A 21,869-nucleotide genomic window follows, 5' to 3' on the forward strand; every position below is an offset into this window, starting at 1 on the left:
TCACGTACCCAGCGAAGCGCATTCTCGATGACACCAGTATGGGAACTCTTGAGCGATACCTTTCGCTGCGCAAGTCGTTGAAGCAGATTATGCTAAAGGTACATCATGAGCGTAGCCCGATGCAGAGCCGCAACTGCTGCGGGGCAAACTGGAAGTTGGCCACTTCAACCTTCTCTAATTAAACCCTGTGTAGGGTCACAATCGGTGGCATACATGGTTATCCCAGTGAAGCCGTTAGGCCACGAATAAAAATCTCCTGCAAATCCGGCAAAAGGTAATGCACGAATGCATCAGTAAAAACAAAAACTAAGGACATATGAAAAAATTCTCATGCTACAAAACCAATTATGTACTGCATAATACAAAAAATGCAAAAAAATGCTCACATCCGCAGCCTTATATGCCAGCACGGGAAATGTGTTAACAGTGCTTGATTACCAGATTTGACCGTTTATTAACCTCACTGTACGCGCTATGTATCTCGCGATTCAGGCGCGAGCGTTCCTGGCGTTAATAGCCGAGCATATATGCGATTTTCCCATCGACTGTATGCGTCTTAAAGTAGTTTCAACATGCGTGTTTGCATAGACGCGAATTAGCCCATACCGAACAGGCAACACCTGATAACGCGGAAGACGTATTCAAGGCAGACCGCGTCGACTGTAAGTCAGCTGTCAATTATAACGATGTGCGTTGCAGCTGTTTCATCGCACGTCGCAGTATGAAGAAGCGGCAGAGGGACATTAGACAACTTCCACTCCCATGCAGGGTTTTGTTCTACAGCCCTTCATATTCATAATACAGTGCGGCATAATATTCATAATACAGGCTGCAAAAGAAACCTTTCAAAACGACCTTTTAATACACGCAGAACTGTTCTTTATTACCAGATGTTACAGCCATTACGGTTTTATTTTGTTGCTCTGAGAGAGTACATAGATATAGAAAAAAAACCACAGCACAGCTTTATTTGGACGAAACGCGTGAACAGGACTATGCCACGAACGCCAATCAAAACGGCGTGAAGACAACCTCTATGTGGGATTTTTGATGGGACTACGTAATCTGTGAACTTTGAACACCCCACATAATTAAACAGTAAGCCCCCTTTCATAGCAACGCTCCAAAAAGAAAAAGGTTAAATTCTCCTATCTAGCCGCGCCGGCGCCCGAGGATGCGCACGGGCATCAACGAAGGCTGCGGCGAGAAACACGCCCGAAAAGGTCAGCAATGCCGAATGACGTCACGCCGGAAAACACGGCCCCGCATAGGGTGCCGCGCTGTAAACGGTGGATAGGCAAAGCCAATAAATACCGCAAGCACATGATGGAGTAAATATCAAAAGCACATGAGGAAGGTAAAAATAGCTCAATTGTAATAATGCATAAGATTGAATGTTCATGATGATACCACATTTTTAATTACCACCAGCACTCGCTCTTAGCGGAATTTGACATCATTTACCGCACATGTTGATGGTTCCTTCTGGTAATGTAATAACAGAAAACGATGAGTGCGTGAGAAGCCGGTGGGCGAGCATCAGTTCCGGGTGATGCTGTCGTCGTTGGTGCCTGCATCCCCCGCCTCCGTAGCGGCGCCTGGGTTGTAGGGACGAACCGCCTCCTGAAAGTACAAAATAGTGTCAATCAAGTGTATCAGGAACACCACTCGCATAACCGTTTGCTTGCGGTATGCAGCTTCTACGAGTGTAGAAAATCCTGTTTGGTGTCACAAGTACCGCGCTAACCACCCTTTAGCCTCTGCTGGACCCCGCACCCAAGTTGATGTGACGGAATGAAAGCGCAGTGGACAAGCCTTTGTCTTCTACGCACCTTTCAGCACCTCACTCAGTGGCTGCTACCATGCACCGTTTTTTAGATGCAACGCATCTCTTTAGCTCGCCTTGTCCCTCCGGCGTCTTCCGGCGTCCGTAGCCCGCATCCCTCCCCCATTCTCCTCGCCGCGCCAGCTGCGCGCTAACGCCGCTCTCACCGCAGCGCCATCTGCGTGTTAGCGCTCGCTCCCGTCGCCGTGCCAGCTGTGCGTCAGCACGCGTTAGCGCTCGGTTAAACATCTAACACATGCGCATGCGCTCCTTTCTCTCATTCCCCTCACCGTTAACGCGCGGTACATATAAACGCGGTAACTGCGGCGCTCCGCTCAGTCGTTCCGCCGCTCCGATGACATCCGATGACCACCGATGATTTGAATGGAGACTAACAGGCCTGCTATCGCGGTGGTCGGCGCAACCGTACGTAATATAATGGAAACAACAACAAATTGACACGCTTAATGGAAACAACATAACGGAAACGCAACGGAAACCCCACGATGCGTCGCATCTACCCATTGTTCCCCTCGTGTGAAGATGGTGTAAATTTTTTCTAAATAATTGTTCACGATAAGTGAGGCAACCAGTTCGAATCGCTATAGTCTACACAGCGTCAACAATGTCAGTAAAACAGCAGAGAATGAGGGAGAGAAGGGGGGCCTCACCTTGACGTCTTCGGAGTGCAGAGGGCCCAGGGTGTCCGCGTCCTCGGGTGACCCGTTGCCGAAGATGGTGACATCCGGCGGGCTGTTTCCGTCTCCAGTCGTGCCACTCATCATGGGTGGCGTGGCCATGCCCCAGCGGTCCTCGCGCATTGCCTGGGAAACGTTCGGAGAGGGGGAGGAGAGAGGTGCGGTGTAGCCGCTTCTGCAGGGACTCCGCCCCGAGAGCATGCAGTTGGCATGGCAACATTCACGCCCTGCGCACGCTGTCACCAGAAAGCCCTTACACAAAAGCGCCACCTTCAATGAATACATTTACCGTACACACGCATCGCCCTTCGAGACCTGCGCCCCACGTTTGCGACCATAGCTCGTAGTACTTGAATGCAGGAACACTAAATTTGGGGATTAGTGGCGAAGAAATTCTTACAACTTTAAGAACTCGCACTGCTGTCAACATCGTCGTTCGTGTGTGCGCGCTTCAGCAGGGACAGAGCTATTATGTCCGTGCGGTGAATATAAGAAAAACTTTTTTACCACTGAATGGCTTTCAAAGCGATTCGCTTCTTGATGCTACAGCTATTGAAGGGACGTCATGGACCCGCCTACCACAACAATATATGCTACGTACTGGTTAGGTCAAACAAAGGGCCGCCACAAACGCCGCTAGATGGTGGGATACAATTGCGGTATGGTACTCGACACGAGTGCACAACCATGAGCGAACCTTGCACGGTGTCTAACAGAATAGGTGATTCGTGACACCAGTTCTCCGTTTAACTACAAACGAGCATTCTCCAAATGAGCCCTTGGTCGTAGCGAGGAAGCCTTTACAAAACAAGTAAATGGGGTAAAATTTGTTGTAAGTGAAACAAAAACGGTAAATCACGACAAACGAACAAGGCCCAACTGCCTCAGTATGTGCTTGGGTGCTTCCGTACGCGCTATTCCGTGCCCTATTTTGTCTCGTTAGTGTCGATTAAATATTTATTCACACGTAATTGCAGCTAATTACAAACAATAAATGATGCATAAGGGATTGATGCATTATAAATTAGTGATTCTGTTAGTGTATTGGTGATGCATTAGTGATGAGTAAATGAATAAGGATGCATTAGTTATTAGGGTAGGCTGCTTTGGGCAGGGACTCTGATATAATCTCTCACACAAACTTCATCTCTCACACAAGAGGCTGATAACCACTGCGTTCTTCCAGTAATTGCGTAAGGGCCAGAAACTTGGGGCCCCACTAAGCGATTTGTAAGGAAACCTGTATCTGCACAACGGTGTGTGCAAAGAAGAATGCTAGCGGTAATGAGTTATACATGAGAAAACAGCGGCGCGGATTAGCGAAGAGACTGGCGTGAAGACATTTTAGCACGAATTAAGCTAAGAAAATAAGCATGGGCGGGTCACGTCGTGCCCATGGGGGACAACAGGTGGAGCATTTGTTTTGCGGAGTGGATGTGAATAGACCGTAAACGCAAGAAGGGTCGGCCAAAGAATCAATGTAGGGATGAAAATGAAAATTTGGTGGGAAAGTGTGGACACAGTTAGCATTCGACAGACGCCGCTATAAATCATTGGGATAAGCCTTAGTCCTGCACGGGACACAACGAGGATGACGGTGATGATGATGAAGAGGAAGATGAGTGATAGTGATAACACTTAAGATGGGATTAATGCGGATTACTATTGAACACTGTGGCTTAGAAGATGGTTTACATTGAATTAAGATGAATTGCAAATATTGATGACGGATTAGTCATTGACAGTATTGCTTAGTAAGATGTAATAAAGGTGGAGTAAGGCAAATTGAGGTAGTATAAGAGTAAGGTGGAATAACCTGAAGGTTTAGATAATAGCATAGATCAACGGCGATTATGATGCATTAGGATAAATTAGGATAGGAAAGGGAAGGAAGTGTTTGTACAATGGGATCATGGTTGGTGGGCAGCAAACAGAAAGATGAGAGAAGTGGAAGAGGGAGAAAAAGGGACAACAAGAATCACAGTCACATGACACGAACATAAGAAGGATAATAATAATAATAAACAAACAAAAAATTTTAACAAGGAAATTCCTCTTTCACCCCGTGGCAACAGGGGAGACAGAAAGGGGTCAAATCAAAATAAAAAAATAACAAAATCGGTCACCTGGTACGAACTTGAGAAAGAAGTACCATGTCCTGAGAAATTGCTGCCTTTCGTGTCTGCATTGCAACGTTTCAGCTGTCCTGTTTTTTGAGCCCTGCCCCCGGTGATACAACTTCGATAAATCATTGGTATTTAAACTTTGTATTTGTCTTCGCCATTAAGGAACAAGCGTTTTCCCATCCACAACTTCCGCATATTTGAACTTTCTTGTTGTCGCACAAAAACGACTGTAATGTTTAGCGGGAAACTACAATTAAAGGCCCAGCCCGCGTTATGGGGGGGGGGGGGGGGGGGCGAAACTGTTGTAAGCACGCACGAAGTTCCTACAAGCCTTTCAAGGCGGACGATGGCGTTTTTTCACTTGCCTGTTCAAATTTATGAGCGGGTTGCCCTTTTTGTTTTGGGAAAGTGGGCATGAACCATTGTGTAACATCTTGTGGATGCACTTACATTCGAAACAAAATAACGCCCCCCTGACATATCCAAGCGAAGGCATTTAAAAGGAGCTCGGAATGGGCTGCTCACGTTTTTTTTCTTCTGACAAAATGTAGAATGTCCCGTATTTGCGCAAAATTGCATTACGGCCTATATTGACACCTCTAATTATTAGAGTGTAAATAGAAATTATACTAAACCAAATTATAAAAACCGCGTTAAGATACTGTAAAAATCTAAATGAAATCACAAATCCAGACATACCCATCCTGCATACGTGAATGACGAGGGGGCAAGAAAAACAAAAAAGTCGAAAAACGGACAGAAATCTGTAACATTTGTTAATCAAAAAGCTCTACCGCAGTAACACCCTGTATTTGCGCAGAAGCGAATAATTTCCAAACACAATTTATCGATATAGTGGCCGGAACGGAGGCTGTTAGACGGAAAATTTTCAAGGAACAAAAATAATGAGCAACGGGAAAACTAAAAAATACAGGAATAAAATACCAAAATAAAAATAGCCGTCTATTGCACCACCCACATGGGATGAAAATGAAAAATTGAAGACACGAAAACAATCACTAAAAACCATCAACTGTGTAACGCCTAGCATTTGCACAAAATGCGTAATTGCCGAGATGGGATATATCCCGTTCATTATACTGCAGATAGGCATTATAGGTATAAAGTAAACGAAAAGCCAAAATGCATACACCCAAACGAAACACAGTCTCAAGTATATAGTATATAGCCAAATGCGAGCTTAAAACAACGAAGAAACAGCCTATTGGGCTACTTATATATTGGGTGCTCATATATATTGGGTATATACTCATATTGGGATACTCATTGGGCTGTAGAAATTTCCCAACAAAGAAAATCGGCGTAGGAATGTTTAGGCATCAGGAAATATTCCTCGGAATTTAAGCGCCCTTTTAGTTATCTATATACGCCCTGTAAAGGTTTTGATTGAACTTTGCAGCTTTCTTCATTACGTCATGAACATACGCCGTTTTTTTTTGCTAATTCCTGAGTGCCCTCTGAAAAATGGAGACTATTCTTTCGGTTGTAGAATCCTAGGGCATCTTTTGTGCGGCAAACTACCTTCGGTAAACAACGCGCGCACAACACACATTAGTCTGACAGGTTTGTAGTCAATATGCTCTTAGAAACTACCCGTCCTGTGAGTGTAGATGACTGTCAATAAATTTTAAAATTTCTGTATACGTATGTTTCGAATAAGTCCCGTTTACACCGCGCTGCCCGAATTGCCTTACGAAATGTGTTGGCATTTTCCAGACATTCTGAAACTAATGTTTTAAGCCTTTCTAGTATCATGGCTGTTTCATTTCTTAATTGGTTCATGGTTTTACGTCACTTCGTAAAGTTTTTTCATCATCCCGTTAATCGTATTGTACTACGTCGTCTTTATTTCATTGGGTATTTGCGCGCCGGATAATTCTACTTAGTACTATCCCCTGACCTAACCACTGTAGCGTACAGCTACGGCTTGATCCTCTCCGTTACGTTCACCATTTCGTCCATTTTGTGGTAATAGTGTCGAATTCGTCCCTGAGTGCTTACATTCTATCTTTGTCAACGCCAAGTTCTTTTATGATAAACCAAAACCTCTCCTGTGGGTTGACATACAAAAATTAAAGTATTCCCCTAGAACTAGACGGTTGTTTAGTTCTAGACGGTTTTGAAATCTGGGCTCGTGACACGTGTGACGCCCAAATGAACAGATACCCAAGTCCCTTACCTTCTTCTTTGAAATGGCGCTCTTGACGCAGCAGTAGATCACCGACAGCCACGTGACGATGAAGTTGATGATGCCGAAAGAAATCAGAAGCAAGGAGATTTTCGGCATAACTGCAGGAGAAAAATCAGTGCCGAACGTTATATCAAACAAGAACAAATCTCCATTAATGCTTCCTGTTATTGACTGCGCTGTTCATTCACCCCGCAGGAAAGAGATCCGAAGGTGTAAAATGCAAGCGATTTGTTCCTAATGGCTGGAAGCAGCCCTGAACTGCTTATTAGCTAAAGTTTACCTTGCTAGGCGAAAGCGGTCTTGGGTACGCAGAAAACTGTTCATGCGCGACCCCATAAAGACCAGTGAAAAAACCACGTTTGGGGTAAAGCTAGACGTAGTGAGAGAGAGGGCGGCTGGATTTATCTTGCTCGTAGAAGAGTGGGCGCCCAGCAAGCCACTTTGGTGGAGCAGGAATTAGGTGTTAAAGGCGAACAAGGGTAAAGGGCCCCTACTGTAAAACTAGGACACTGTTGTAACGAGAACTAAATGTGATTATCTTCAGTCGTAAATGAAGCTACTCCTTTCTGAACCACCATCAGCTTTCACCCACAAGTCCGGGATTCCTTCCCCGACAAACCTCGGTGCAGGTCTTCCGTCATTATTAGGTAGTGGTGCGTAAAAAACGTTTATAAAAAAGAAGGCGTAGCAGTTACGGCCGTAACGTGACCCCTTACTAAGTACATCTTCTAGCCGACGACTTGAAGGTCGCCGGAAACAACCTAGAAGGGAGGGGCCTTGCAGTGTCCCTTCAGAACCAATGTTTTCTCGGAAGTCACCTCACAAAGCCTGTAAATCCAATAACCAGTTTCAAGATTTAAAGGTGAGAAATATGTGGATTCGTTCAGCGCGGAAAGACGCCAGGCTGGGGTACCTCCAACTGACGTTTACTCGTAGAGAACTTGCTGGGCGGCTTGCTAAGTTCGCACACGTCACCAGCGGGGATGTACCGTCGCAGAAAGCGGCGGAGAATATGTGGGAGACACGGTCATACTTGCGGCGGACGCCAAGATGCTAAGTAGGCGTACGAATGTATTAAAGACTTTTTTTCTTTATTTACACACAAGCACCGCTTTTACAAACTTAATACAAAGTAACAAAAAAGACCATTGCACTAAGACACAAAATCACTGTTCCACGCTGGGATACAGTGCTAGTTGTTAAAATATTTTCATTTTTGTGAGCTTTTCCAGTTGCGACAAACTGTCTGGAACACATTGGCGTGCGCCTTGCTCCTCAAGAAAAGAATATGGCCTATCGGAAATACTCGTTCGCAGGGCGCGCATCAATGTCCGAGTGGCGGACTGCCATTCGGCTTCTGCATATACTGGGCAGACCTAGTAACAATATCACATCTAGAGGGACACTATCATCATGTTCAACGGATGATAAATACCATGGGCAACGATTATACTCGGTGACAACTAAAGAATGGCACCATGATGATGATGATGATTCCTATTGGTTTCCCCTTTGAAGCGGGGTGATGACATGTCATCTTACCAAAAAGGACTAATATAACCATGTTTTACACTCTTGGTTTAATACTAGCGCTGCTTAGGGCAGGCACTAAAGCTTATTAGGCCCGAAATACTTTCTTTTCCCTGTTACAGGTGGTAACTGTCCTAGGCAATATTCCCCTCTCTGCTTTTCGTCCACCAGCATTCTAATCTTCTTTTCGTCCCCTCGACAGCCTTGAAGTTAACTTCCTCTCTGATACCCTTAAATCCTACGGCTTCTGAAAGCCCAATATTCCCTTCATGTAGATTTGGATGGATACCCTCACATTCTAACACTATGTGCCGCATAGTTTCTGTTATTTTTCCGCAGACCACCAGAAGTTGCCGCGGTGCCTTATCCCCGTAGCCGGATGTTTCTCCGCGCGGCGCAAGTAGGGCGTCACTGGGAATATTTTGAACATCGTTTGCCGTTCCCGTGATTTTTTGGACTTAATATGCTTATAAACGACTCCAGTGACGACAAACAAGCTCCGTGAGACAAGGCACACGATATCACGCATTCATATCAAACCCCTTTCAAAACGCGCGCGCACGGCGTTCATGGGTCCGGCGCTTTGGCGGACTGATACACTACATGAGGTGGTGCCGTTCTTGAGTTGTAACCGAGTATAGTACATTTTTTTTTTCAGCGTACGTTGCAGCACCTCCCAGAAGAAAACCCCGTCCCAACAGTCAATGAGAACATGTTCAATGGTTTCCGTTTTCGCCTACTTGAACGAAGAAAGTTTGGTCTGTCTGTATGTCTGTTTGTCTGTCTCTCTGTCTGTCTGTTCCTCGATATAGCCACCCGGCTAAAGCGATACAGAAGCTGCACAATGGGTCTAAACGTCTAAATACGGCGGCAATGTTCATACTTGTCAACATTGTTGAACAAGAACAAGACATTAGGCAAATATAAGGCATAACTTGATATTTGCAGTGTTTCTCTATTAAAAAAATCATGGATGCTTTATTTTTGAAACAGCAAAGTGAAAAATTGGCCGCGTATCTGCTCCTTTCGTCGCAAATGCCGTCAAAAGACGATAGTCTTTATCGGCTTTTTGGAAGGAAATGCCTCCCTTCGCTTTCCCGCTCACCTCTCATGTTCCTGTTGCGTCGCGCTCCTCCCAAGGTAAAGACGCCAAAGGTTTGCTTAAAATCATTTTAAATTTCCCGCGTCCCACTGCACCAAACCGGGCGTCTCAATGCGAACGCTGCCGTACGGCAAAGACGCGCGCTAATCGAGGCGCCCTACAACGTTTATAGAACCGGATTTCCCTACTCCACGTGCGTTGCAAGCAGAACGTGGAACCTGTCTAGTGGAACCTTGCGTAACAGTTGCCGGTTGATTTCTTAAAATGGCGTAAGAAGCTATAGTGGCGCGGGCGACAGCAGGCGACGGCAGAGTGAATATTTTTCTGCGGTTGATGAAGTATTTAATTTCTGAAAAGTCAAGCATGTTTGATTTTTTTATAAAGAAACACTGCAAATATCACTTCTGTATTTATTTGTTGTCTCATATTTGCGTAATGTCTTGTTCTTCTTCAACAATGTTGACAAGTATGAACATTACACCGGACATAGACGGGTAGATTTAGCTGTGACTATATAAGAACATTGCGCAGGCATTGTTTTGCTTTGGCCGGGTGGCTGAATCGAGTCACAGACAGACAGACATACAGACAGACCAAAATTTCTTGGTTTAAGTAGCCCAAGAAAGACTATCGTCTTTAATAATACATCCACCGCAGAAACAAAAATTCACTACGTCGCCTGCTGTCGCCCGCGCCACTATAGCTCCAGGCAGCATTTTAAGAAATCAAACCGCAAGAGTAACGAAAGTTTCCGCTAGATAGGTTGCATGCTCCGCTTAAAACGCACGTGGAGTAGGGTGTCTCGATTTACGCACGTCTCCGCCGTACGGCAGTGCTGCCATCTAGGCACACGGCCTGGAACAGTGGTACGCGGTAAATTTAAATTGACTTAAACAACCCTATAGCCTGTTTATCTTGGGAGGAGCAAGACGGGAGAAGAACAGTATTAAAGGTGAGCGGAGAGAGAATGGAGGCATTTGCTTGGCAAGAGCGCCAGTCTACTATTGTCTTTCTTCGACATTTGCAACGAAAGGAGCAGTTTTTTTGCACTGTAACGTCGAAAAAGTGAGGAATTGTGTGGATGTCTAGCAAATACTGGAACAGTTGCAGAGGCGCACAAACTATAAGCATCCGATAGGCAAGTACCAACACTAGGTACAACCACTTTGGTTACACAAAGAAGGCAGGTCGCTGCCACACCATCCACATAAAAGAGATCAGCAACTCACAGCACGTGGATGCTCCCAGCTTCTCTTCGTCGCCCTCGTCGCCGCAGTTGTTTATGTTGTCGCACCGGTAGCCCTCATAGATGCACCTGCTCGATTTCGCACACAGAAACTGGTTGGGGCCGCAGGCTCCGTCCACGGCTGCAATATCCGAAGAAAGTTCCAAGCAACGGAAGGTATTATTTATTTATTTATTTCATGGGTACTCCCAGCCTTTTATAAAGACCTTAGGCAGGAGTGGGCAGAACAAAGAAATGAATGCCGAAAATACACATTGTACATGCACAGATAGGATCAACATCCGCAAAGCAATCCCACCAATGTGCGAAAAAAATGGCTCAAACAACAAAATGAAGAGAAGGTACTACCAGTATCTGCAAAACAAAATAATCGGCAGTTCTAACAAAAAAAAAGAAAACTAGGTGGTCCCAAGCCCGACCTATACGGACAGCATAATTAATAATATACAAGACATGAATGGAAAGAGTAGGAACAGGCCAAGTTGTACAATGAGGACATTGTAAATAGTAACAGAACCGAGGTACACCGCAAAAAGGAAGCAGAGCTAGAAGGTAAGACGTAAAAAAATTCATAGCAGAGCTCATTATTGTTTCATATTCACTTGTCAGTTGCTGCTTTCACACTACCAGGAACGGAGATCAACTAAGAAGATACAAAAACAAGCTACAGATAATTCTTTGACGAAAGAATCCAGTGTACCGAAATCAATAATAATGGGCGAAAGTCGATTACATTCTCGAGTTGTTCTATAGGGAAAAGAGCTTTTAAACGTGTCTGCCTTACAGCTGAAATCCTTTATATTCTTTGAGTGGTGTATTCACGTCGAGCGCTTACTAACCAGGTCGATAAAATTACTCGTATATATTGCCAGTCTATCGTGGTAAAGTGAGTACAAAAACTTGAGCCTTTCACGTTGACGTCTGTTCTGCAATGTATCCACCTGTGATTTAGTCAAGAGCGAAGTTACAGATACTCGCCTGCGATAGCAATTATGAACAAATCTGATGGCTTTCAAGTAGTTGAAGTTTATCAATATTGTTTTTTTGTGCACGGATCCCAGATAACTGACGCCTGTTTGAAGGATGGTTTAATGAAGTTTTTGTAATCTATTTCTATGATTTTCATAATCACCTTCGAAGGTACCCAAGTTTACGCATGGCTTTATATTGAATGTACGAAATGTGTTCATTCCATCTGAGGTCTGAAGTAATAATTACGCCGAAATATTTGTATCTTTCTACAACGGAAAGAGTATGATTATCTATGGAATATAGGAAGCTTAGTGAATTCCTTTTACACGTAATTGATATGGCTACCATTTTATTCTTGTTAACACTCATTTACCAAATTGAGCACCAAGCTTGTATTTTCGCTAAAGAATATTTCAAAAGAATTTGGTCGCAGGGGATTTGAACTTCATGATATAGAATGCAGTCATCTGCGAATATTCTTTTTTAACTGGTATATCCTGTACTACGTCATTAATAAACACAAGAAAAAAATTACGCCCGCCTCCCCTCGCGGGAACCCTGGTGTGATGCGACGCTGAGGGGGGTTCAAGCACAAGCGGAGAGCAACCGTCGACCGAAAGGCCGCCGGAGAGCGGCACACCGATTATATGCGCAGCGCGCCCGAAGGAGAGGAGACCGCTGAGAGAGATAGAGTGCCGCGGTTATGACGCAACACAATCCCACACAATTCACTTTAATCCAATCCAATCCAATTCAAACCAAGCCAAGCCAAGCCAAGCCAAGCCAAACCAATCCAATCGAATCCAATCCGATGCCCCTCGCCAGAGGGTGTTCGGTATCGGAGAGGAGAGGGGGAGAGTGGCTGCGGACAACAACGACGGACGCACGCGGACAACAACGTACGCACGCAGGAAGGACAGGGCCGCCGGCAAGAGATGCTCTCAGCGTCGTATCTAAAAAGTGGCCCCTGTGACTCGTAATGCTGATTGCTTTTATGGCCGCGAGGCCGACTGCGGGCAAAGACCGCCAGAAAATGCACCAAGGCTTGAAAGACCACTCGCCGTATACGAAGGCAACATGATATAATCAGGCAGTCGTTGCTCATGCGTTGTTGTTTTGTATTTACGTTTTTTACTTGGCGTTGTGTTATATTTAATAGGTATAGTGGTACTTGTTTGTTTGAGGATTACCTATGTTGTGCAGGGTTTGGCCGCATTTTATGCGATTACACCACATCTCAAATTCACGCCTGCAAAGCTTTTTCCAAATGATTTGGTTGCTTGATTTCGTACTTCATGCTATGAGCCGCCGCTTCTATCGTAAAGCTGGCACTAACGGCCTCATGCATTTACAGGTTTAACGTCTACATGCTGCTTGAGAAAATGCTTGTAATCGGCATCGCACAAAATAAAATGCACAGCACCCATCCAGTTGTACAGGGAATGTTCTGTTTTCAGAACAAGTTCATTTAACGTTTACTTGGGAAAATTTTTCCACCAATGTTAAATGTGATGTAGACCTTGGCCATCTCAACGTAACATCGCGTTAGCTGCGAATAACATGTAACGAATTTTTTGAAGCCATTTAAAGAAAAAATCCTCGCCCTCCCGCCCGCACGGGTGATTCAACAAGCTCTACTGATGACTTCCCACGACCAAGTCTGTCCCGATGTGCGATGTGTGTCGATGTTCCGTAACCAGATAGTGTCAATGTGCACTTATTATGATGATGTCGCTCACGATGCCGCCGCAACCACCCAGTGATATCACAAGATTGCAGAGCAACCAGTGTGAGCGGTGCGCATCCACCGCCTGGACCACTTACACACCTACCATGCAGTGGTGAAGAAAAACCGACAATCTGCTAACCGAGTTGGTATTGCAATTCACTAGAACGACCGAGATAAAAAGGCGATCAGAACTCGATTCTCCGCTTTTCAGGCTAGATTAGGCTACGTGGTCGACGCACACACGGTGGGCGCGTTCTATCTCTGGGTGTGCGAGGCTACCTAGCGATAAGTTACTGTCCCGATAATTGCCCTCTGGCATGGAAGCACTGAAATTTACTCTGTGATAGATAAGAGAAGACGAGTAGATAGGGTGCAGAAAGCGTGGTGGGACGGCTGAAGGTAGCAGACGATGGGAAGATATGGAGCCGGGAAAACGGAGGAAGAAAGGAGGGTGGTGAGAAAATGCACTTGTAGAACCACGTCCAAAGAGCGGACCCGCAATCACGTTCCCGCACTGCAGCCGAATACATCGGGTGGGCGGGGGCGGTGTGGCCGGTGTTCATGAACGAACCAAATGGAAATGGTAATTTGAGGTCGCCTTCATGTTGGGATTGGACGTGGTATAAAACTGGCGTCGCTACTGGCGCAAGCACGTGACGCAGCAAGTGCTACTGTTTGACTCCGCACTTGTCTTTTGTGGCTAACAGCATTTTGTTTACGTGGTCTTTGTGAATGAACAGGTCGTCCGTTTTCCTTTATTTGTTCCTTTACAGCTCTCCCTAGTGATGCCTTCAAGCAGTACAAATCAGCTCTGAGTTTTTCAAGCTTGCTACTTCCCTTTTATTTTACACCTACATGCGGGTCCTTGAAGCAGTATTTTTTTATTTATTGGGGATTTAAATACGTCGATGACGCAAATTCACGCGCGCTCGTTTTGTGAAGCGTCAGTTGCCTAAGACTAACATTTCCTACTACAGACGCCAATGCTTTGATGCCGGACACGGACAAACTATTTCGGGCGGGCGGCCAATTCCTCTCAACAACCAGTATCACTTCATTTCCGGCTGGGTGTCGCTCCTACAGTTTTCTCTAAAATAGCATAATCTTATTAAGGCAAGAATTTGCAGCCTGAGTATCGTGAAAATTTTCCCAACATCTCGAAGCCATTGACTAGTAAAAAAACGAGAGGCATAAATAGCTTGAGGTTGCTGTTGCGGTTAATTAGTAAGGGTTGTGCGTAGCGCTCACAAAATATAGCTCGTATTCGCTTGCTTTCTGTTACACATCTCAACGTCCCCGTCTTCCCGTTTTCATTCCCCGTATTCCCCGTAACAATTATCGCGCCATCCTTTCCACTCCAACCCAGTCACCTGCACTTCACGCTACGGTCCTCTTCCCCAGTTCTCTCCGGTTCGGCATTGCAATCCCACGGAGATACATGTCTGAAATCCCCTGTTACACCTATAATGTCATCTACTGGTTTACTTTGAACGCTCGTGCTAATATTTTCAGTTACTCTTCAAGCAATCGGTTGTTAAGTCCACTGGTAGAGCCGCGGGCTCTTAAACCTGGCCGCCCAGGCCGCAGCCACCGTTGATCAAACGACTTTTTTTTTTTCGTGAAGTGGGGAGATTTTTATGTGTTAGCTTTTCTCAACAACAGTTCACGGATAATTCAGCTATGTGCAGGTTGTTTGGTACATGTTTGTCTGGTTTAGGTGCGAAATGCGGCGAGTCAACACGTTTAAGTAACTTGACGCAACTCACAGGAAGCGCCACGTTTCTGTCTTCATGGGGAAAGCAAGTCGACTCTCTGGCCCGGCTTCCTTTCTCTCTATCCAACCCTTAAAGCCCCTTTACCATACCCGCCCCAGTTGTAATCCCCGTCCTTTCTCTGCTCCCTTCTGAAATTCTCACGCTCTCGTCATGTTCCCTCTTCATCACCCTCCCACTACCCTCCACACTCCTCCTCCTCCCCTTTATCTCTTCCCCACACCTCAATAACCCTCCCTCCCATTCTCATCTTCTCCTCCCTCTCTCCCATGCTCTGCTGCTTTCCCACCTCCCTCATCTCCGATGTCACCACCACCACCTCTTCATTCTTGCATACTCCTACATCGTTTCCTTTGCTCTTTCATATTTTATTCTGTCCTCATCTTCTTTCCCACTCTTCCTCCGCAGGTACCTTTATCTCTTGCGATTTCCCCATCCTCATCTACTGCTGTTCTTACCAATCCCCTTACCATACATTCCTACTCTGTCCTCTTTCCCTCATCCGTCTCACCAACTGTCTTATCTGCCGTTCCCCAAACCCCAACCATTCGATTTCAGATATCTACGTGGGTCACATGATGCCCTCTTGAGCCACGTGACTGCCATCTCCCCAGAGGCGACTGATACGTATTCAGTCCGTGGGTTACCACTACGTTCCTAAGAATAATGTCCACCGTGCAATTGTCCACACCCCCCAGCAATCTTCGGTCAGTCGCTCATCGGACACTAATCGTAACCAGTGACCCAAAAATGCCAGCGAGTCAGTGACGCATTAGAGACCTGATCCACCGATCGCATTTTCGAATGACTGAGGTTCCATATCAACAGAGACAAGCATAGAAACTTTCATAGAAACGAAATGTTTAGGCGATTACCGGTAATCAGACCAACTGCCGTCCTTAAGAATCTGAAGTCTCCAGCGGGAGTGCCCATGCGATAACTCGTCGTAACTCACGCTTCACTGGTGTTGGCGAAGAAACGGAACTCTCATATTCAACATTTCTTAAGGCATTCGATATCCTTAGATGGTATAATCAACTAACTATCCTCCAGATGTTTTGACAATTAAGAAATTAAAATTTGAAGCTCAGATAAAAACAGTTTTTTTATAGTCAGGTATAGTCAAACAGTCAGTTTTTTTATACGCGCAAAGGCAGACCCCCACGGGGGTGGAAACCTTGAATACAATCTAACTATGTGCACACAGGTTTCCCAAATAAAGAGTGCTTTATGGTGCATATGCGGCCTGCTCACGGTCAGTGGTGCCGGTGACGACGACGGCCAGCGTGCTGCCCTCGAAGAAGTGCGACAGCGGCGTCTTGGCGTACAGGATGATGTCGAGTCGGTTCGAGGTGGCCTGGTGGTTCAGGTCAGCGGGGCGGAGGCGCTCGCATCGGGCGCGCACCGACTGGTCGCTCTCGAAGCGCGTCACGATCTGCGCAAGCAAACGCAGTGTCAGTGTTGAATGGGCAACCACCGCATGATATGTGCACTTTACGTTAGGTACTTTGGACAGGTGCCTTCTGTTTACTACCAGGCGCGATGTCGCTCACCTAACTCCTCTCTCGTTCTACACTTGCACCGGTACCTTGCCTTGGGATAAGAGCATGCTGCAGCGCGAAAACAGTAGATAACAGAAAAGGTACCAGACTATACGAGCGATAGGGTGCTCCGCTTAGAACAAACAGCTTCTTTTCTTCGTATTCTATCTATCTACCTATATATTTTTCTATACACCTATCTGCATACGTGTCCTACTTTCTGTCTTTTATCCTCCCCGTTTGTTTACTCATCCCACTGCCTGTGTGTGCGTCAATAAACAAATACCTAAATTACTTAGTTCCATAGTGACTACTCTAGTTTGACCATTTTATAGCACCCCACGCCTAATGCGCTCCCTTCCATGGATAGCTCGTGATCAGCTTCCTATCCTGCGCGCCCCCTACCGTTGCTTGAATGCGTGACAAGCTGCCTTGTTTGACCCGATCAGACTATCGCAAGTGGCATGCAGCTATTACACACAAATTTACGAATGTACATATTGACCCTCGTTTCATGCTGACCCAATTAGCGCCCATGTTAGTGTGCGAAGACTACATACGCGCGGCTCCGTCCACGCTATTTAGCCCGGAATGTAAAGCTTCCCTGCGGAAGCACGCGCCGCCAACGCCGCCAATTTCAACCACTAAGCCGTTTAACCGCCCCGCTACAATAACTGCCTGCCCTGATATACCCTTCGATTGCATTGCATTGGTATCGACCAATAGGTTGTAGTCACTGGCGTGGCATGCATGCGGGCAACCATGCGAGTGCGCCGCCATGCTGTCGTCGAAAATTTGTGTTGCTAAGATGACGTCGTGCGCACGGCCCGCAGATGAGGCATCCCATTTCTCCTGCGTGCCTTCAAGGCGGCTGAGCTGGCCGCAGGCTGCGACGCAGACGAATTGCTTTCCCGTAAAAGGAGCGTGCAAGCGATTTTAAAGGGGCCCTAAACAGGGTTTCAAAGGTTTCGATTCTGCGTGCGCATTCGCCGAAGTATCCAAAGAAAAAGAACGTCCTGCCGCAAAAATGGTTTAAAAGCGTTACGTAATAGCCGAGTTACCGTTCATTAAAAAGTGCCAGCAATAAGGCCTGGGACTTTCACCCTCTCCCCGCACCTCCAAAGCACTGTGGAAGTTTCGAGTTCACCGACCCGGCGCAAAACCACCTAGAGAAACATGGCAAGGCCCGTCGCTCCGAGATACTCGCAGCTATTGTCTCCACTCGGTGGTACGTCCTCCTTTTTTCAAAGCAAAGTTTTTAGGCTTGAACTTTGTTCACGTTGGAAAAAAACGAAGAGGAAATTCAGTGAAGCTTACAATCACCGGGAAAACGTATTTGACGAAGATGTACGTGATCATTGACGAACACGAAGTTCAGTTTTAGTACCGATGTGGTGTCGTGGTTGATGTAGGCGGCATGGCATTTCAATGACCTTACGTTGACGAAGGCCAGAGGGAGCTCGTTGTTTTGGTCAACGTTTTCGTACACCACTTTGCAAGCGTGATTTATCGTCTCTAGGGGAAGCTGTGCACGCCGAGCCTCTAGAAGCGCTGCCTCTTCCTCGATAGTGAGAAATATCCGTGGCTCTACCATGTGGAGTCAGTGATCGACTACAGCAGCTTGGAAATTCAAGTCAAACGTCTCCTACGGTACAGAGTGCATGCGCAGGACGACACAAGGACGAACGAACGAGGAAAGTACGCCATGACGTGTCTACTCTTACCGAGCAAGTGTTGTCACTATACGGCGAACGCTGGAGATTTTTTTGTGGTCGATGTTGGCCGATCTCCATAAGTGCGTATATTTGGCTTTGTTTGGCCTTCCTCAGGAGATCAACCCCAAATTGCGTGGTGTAATATCGCTCACCAAGAACCCCGGAAACAGCCGCTGCAATTAGGTTACTTTAATGGAAATGTTTACATAGGCCTTCCGTTTTCCTTTCCTGGATTTCTTCTGAGCAGGATCAAAGTCAATCATCTCACTCCATTCAGATCAGTCACGCGGCCGACTGTAGCAACGGCACAACGAAGTTGGTTGCAGTGACGACCGGACTGTAACGGTATCAAGATAGCAACTTTGGATTGCGTTCAAAAGGGTCTTTAATCGAGTAATCATGATCACCAGTAATAAGAAGGGGTTTAACTCAATTTTCAACGTATTACTGTTGGCTCACATTAGACCCGTTTATCTCCTTATTTGTCACTGGACATTTTGTTGTCATAATTCAACCGTTAGTAGCTCTAAAATTGTAACTAATTATGTACCACGGCATACCGTCCGAGTTCAGAAGTTGTATTGCTTATTCCCAGGAAAATTAAGTTACGTAGAATGATTAGGTTTGATTATAACTAAAAAAACACACTGACAAAGATGGGGAATCAAAATAGCTTTGTGTTGGAAAATTGCAGAAATTTGCAACAGACAGCCAGTTGTGTGGTGGCTAATACAAGCCCCGCATCAGCGATCTCCCCGCCATTTTCTAGGGAGAACGAAGCATGGGTTTATGCGGCGTCCCTAGGATGGGAAGCCAAGTGTATCGTTGCTCACCTTGAAGTAATCGATGCACGAGTCGTTCATGCGCCCCTGGCGAAGGTTCGCCTCGACGACCGCCACGATCAGGTTGTCCGCTTCGGCGGCCTCGATTGTGATTTTGCAACCTCCCTCGCGGGCGCCCTGTCGGACGCGGAACTGCGACGCCGTGACGATGACCGCCGAGTGGACGGACGTGGCGCTGGTCAGCTTCACCTCGCAGTCGGTGTTGGTGACGCAGCAGTCGTTCAGGGACCCTGCCGCGTCACGGTGGGCGCCGAGTGGAGAGCAGAGGAACACGAAAGAAAGAACGAAAGAAAGAAAGAGAAGGTAAGAAGGAGATAGAGAGAGCAAAAATGAAAAAGAAATAAAGTAAGACACACAAAGATAAAAAAGAAGAAAGGAAGAAATAATAAAATGAACACATTCGCACTGGGTGGAACGAGGTGGAGTTTTCGGTTTTACAGCCACTCGAGGGGGTAAACGCCTCTCCGTGACAAGCAAGGAGTCCTACCGTGATCCAGCTCCTAGCTCCGCCCCCGGCACTAGTTAGCACACTGCAAAAGCCACTGCCCGTCGGGAGGGACGCGATTGCTTTCGTAACACTCCTCATGCTTGCGAGTGACGAGATACAAGGCCGCTGCAAGCCCCCCTCCCTAAGCCGCGTCAATTGTGCCCAAACCTAACCACCGTGTAATGCCTCGAGCGTCGCGCACGGCCATCATGCACCAATGGATGATGAGGCCCCCCACTCCCGCCTACGACGGACTTTGTTAGTGCACTCACTCAGCAAGTAGTCGGCTGGCGACCGCGGTTGGAGGTTCCCGTCCACGAACGCTGCCAGAGCAAAGACGACCACGAAGGACGCCCGAAATAAGCGGAGGGCCGAGATTGCAACCATGGTTGACGTGCCGTTGCTCTTCTTCTTTTTTGTCTTCACACCCGACTAGCTCGTGGCGGGGGCAGAGAAAGGCGTCTCGCGCCCCCTAGCGGGGATTGACCAAGAAGAAGACACCCAACAATGAAAAAATCACACGCAAATTTGAAAAAAATTGGCTAACTGAGAAGGGGTACAAACAAAGTGCACTCAACAGAATGAAAAAAAAAACAACATATTGCATGAAAAGATATTTACAAAACGCGAATAGAAACTAGAAGAACGCCTGGCGCGGAGAAAGAAGATTGTATTGCTACAAAGTGTGGCACTTGTACTGTCTGGCGCGAAAGTCGGGATTGCGCGTGAGCGTGATCGAGTGGACTGGAAAAATTTCCCCTTGCGCGGTTCGGTAATGTTCGCGAAAGAGAGATCACACACACACACACACACAACTACAAAGAAAGGAAGATGCATTTATTCACAGACACCTATTTGTGTTGTCGTTGTACTTGATTGCTAGAGCGGATCTCAGCATTGAAATTTCGTGTCAGTACTCCTTTAAGCAGGTGCATTAGCCCTTTTCACGCCCGATTCCTGGCCAATCCCCCACGTGGGTATGTGCCATGTCAGCGGCCAGGCAGCGCGCGCCCATCTCCCCCCGTTGCCAAGGAAGACGAGGAGCGCGCGCATCCGCAGCTGTTGCTATGTGGACGGACGGTGGTCAACGGAATTCAGGGTCGCTTATAAAGTGCATTCGCACTTGAAAGGTTTTTATGTCTTTTTTGAGTGGTTTTGCGGCACTCCGCAGGGGTGTGAGGCAACGTGGTGCAGCACCCGACGTCGTCACGCGAGTACCCGCCGCTGCTAACCCCGCATCACTCGGGCCTGTGGGGTGACCCAGTGGTTAAGCTGCCGCCGGTTTCCCGCAACCTCTCCAACCACTTTTTTTTTGCTGGGGGTGCGCACTCTCAACAACTGCTGCTGGGCTCCTTGCCTCCTTGCTGCTCTCCCTCACACTTCTTGTGCTGGCCATTTTCTCCTCTCCACTTCGCCGATGATGATAGTTGACTGGTAAAGTTCCACTGCGGAACTAAGAGGTTAAACGGCTCCGCTGTCAGAAGGCACACTTGTTCAATGCATCACTCTACACCGCTTAATCTGACCCTGCCCGAACGAATCGGAAAAGCGCAACACATGCACCGCCGAGGAAGGTCGTTCTTTCTGTCTGCCAATATCGTATTGTCACGCATAATCGAGACAGTCGTAAGAAAGGCACGTTTATTCACGGCTGAACTTATGCCCGAAGAAGACCCGAAATGAGAAAGGTCGTGCTTGCCATTCTACGTCCAAGAACACACTGTCAGCGTTCGTGGCGTGATGATCCCTTCGCAGGGCACGTGCGCTCGCGGCTCGAGTGGCGATCATAGACAAGCTCGGGCTCCCGGCGCTGAGTTGCGCTGCAATTCATTTCGGTGGCAAAGCGCGTGGAATCCTGACTTTTGCTGCCGACGTTACATACTGTACGGTCTCTTTGGGATTGACGACGTAAAAGTCAATGTTGAGAAACAAAAAATTCAGGAAGATGAGAAAAACGTCGGCATGACTTGAGCTGGTGCGTCCGTAAGAAGTGAGCGTGTGCACTTCTTGACATAAATAGCCAGAGTGCGAGTTTTCCTACCTGAGTGTTTTGGGGTATCCGCAACGAGGGC

At 46.8% G+C, this 21,869-nt stretch overlaps 1 protein-coding gene and 1 long non-coding RNA gene across 2 annotated transcripts; both read right to left on the reverse strand.

Annotated features, from left to right (window-relative positions):
- Nucleotides 1-1,169: 1,169 nt before the first annotated feature.
- LOC144145680 (uncharacterized) lies at nt 1,170-2,645 on the reverse strand. Its single transcript, XR_013317570.1, has 2 exons — nt 2,497-2,645; nt 1,170-1,623 (listed from the first exon to the last, which is right to left on the reverse strand). It is a non-coding gene; the product is annotated as an uncharacterized LOC144145680 (long non-coding RNA).
- A 1,443-nt stretch (nt 2,646-4,088) lies between these two features.
- LOC144146741 (uncharacterized) lies at nt 4,089-20,265 on the reverse strand. Its single transcript, XM_077678667.1, has 6 exons — nt 20,070-20,265; nt 19,302-19,540; nt 16,467-16,647; nt 10,723-10,860; nt 6,850-6,959; nt 4,089-4,094 (listed from the first exon to the last, which is right to left on the reverse strand). The coding sequence occupies exons 1-6, from the start codon at nt 20,182-20,184 to the stop codon at nt 4,089-4,091; spliced, it is 789 nt and encodes a 262-aa protein (XP_077534793.1). The 5' UTR covers nt 20,185-20,265.
- Between the last annotated feature and the right edge of the window lie 1,604 nt (nt 20,266-21,869).

Source organism: Haemaphysalis longicornis, unplaced genomic scaffold (assembly GCF_048455015.1).
Source record: "Haemaphysalis longicornis isolate Haplotype H1 unplaced genomic scaffold, Haemaphysalis longicornis Haplotype H1 scaffold_7, whole genome shotgun sequence".
Classification (NCBI taxonomy): Eukaryota; Metazoa; Arthropoda; class Arachnida; order Ixodida; family Ixodidae; genus Haemaphysalis; species Haemaphysalis longicornis.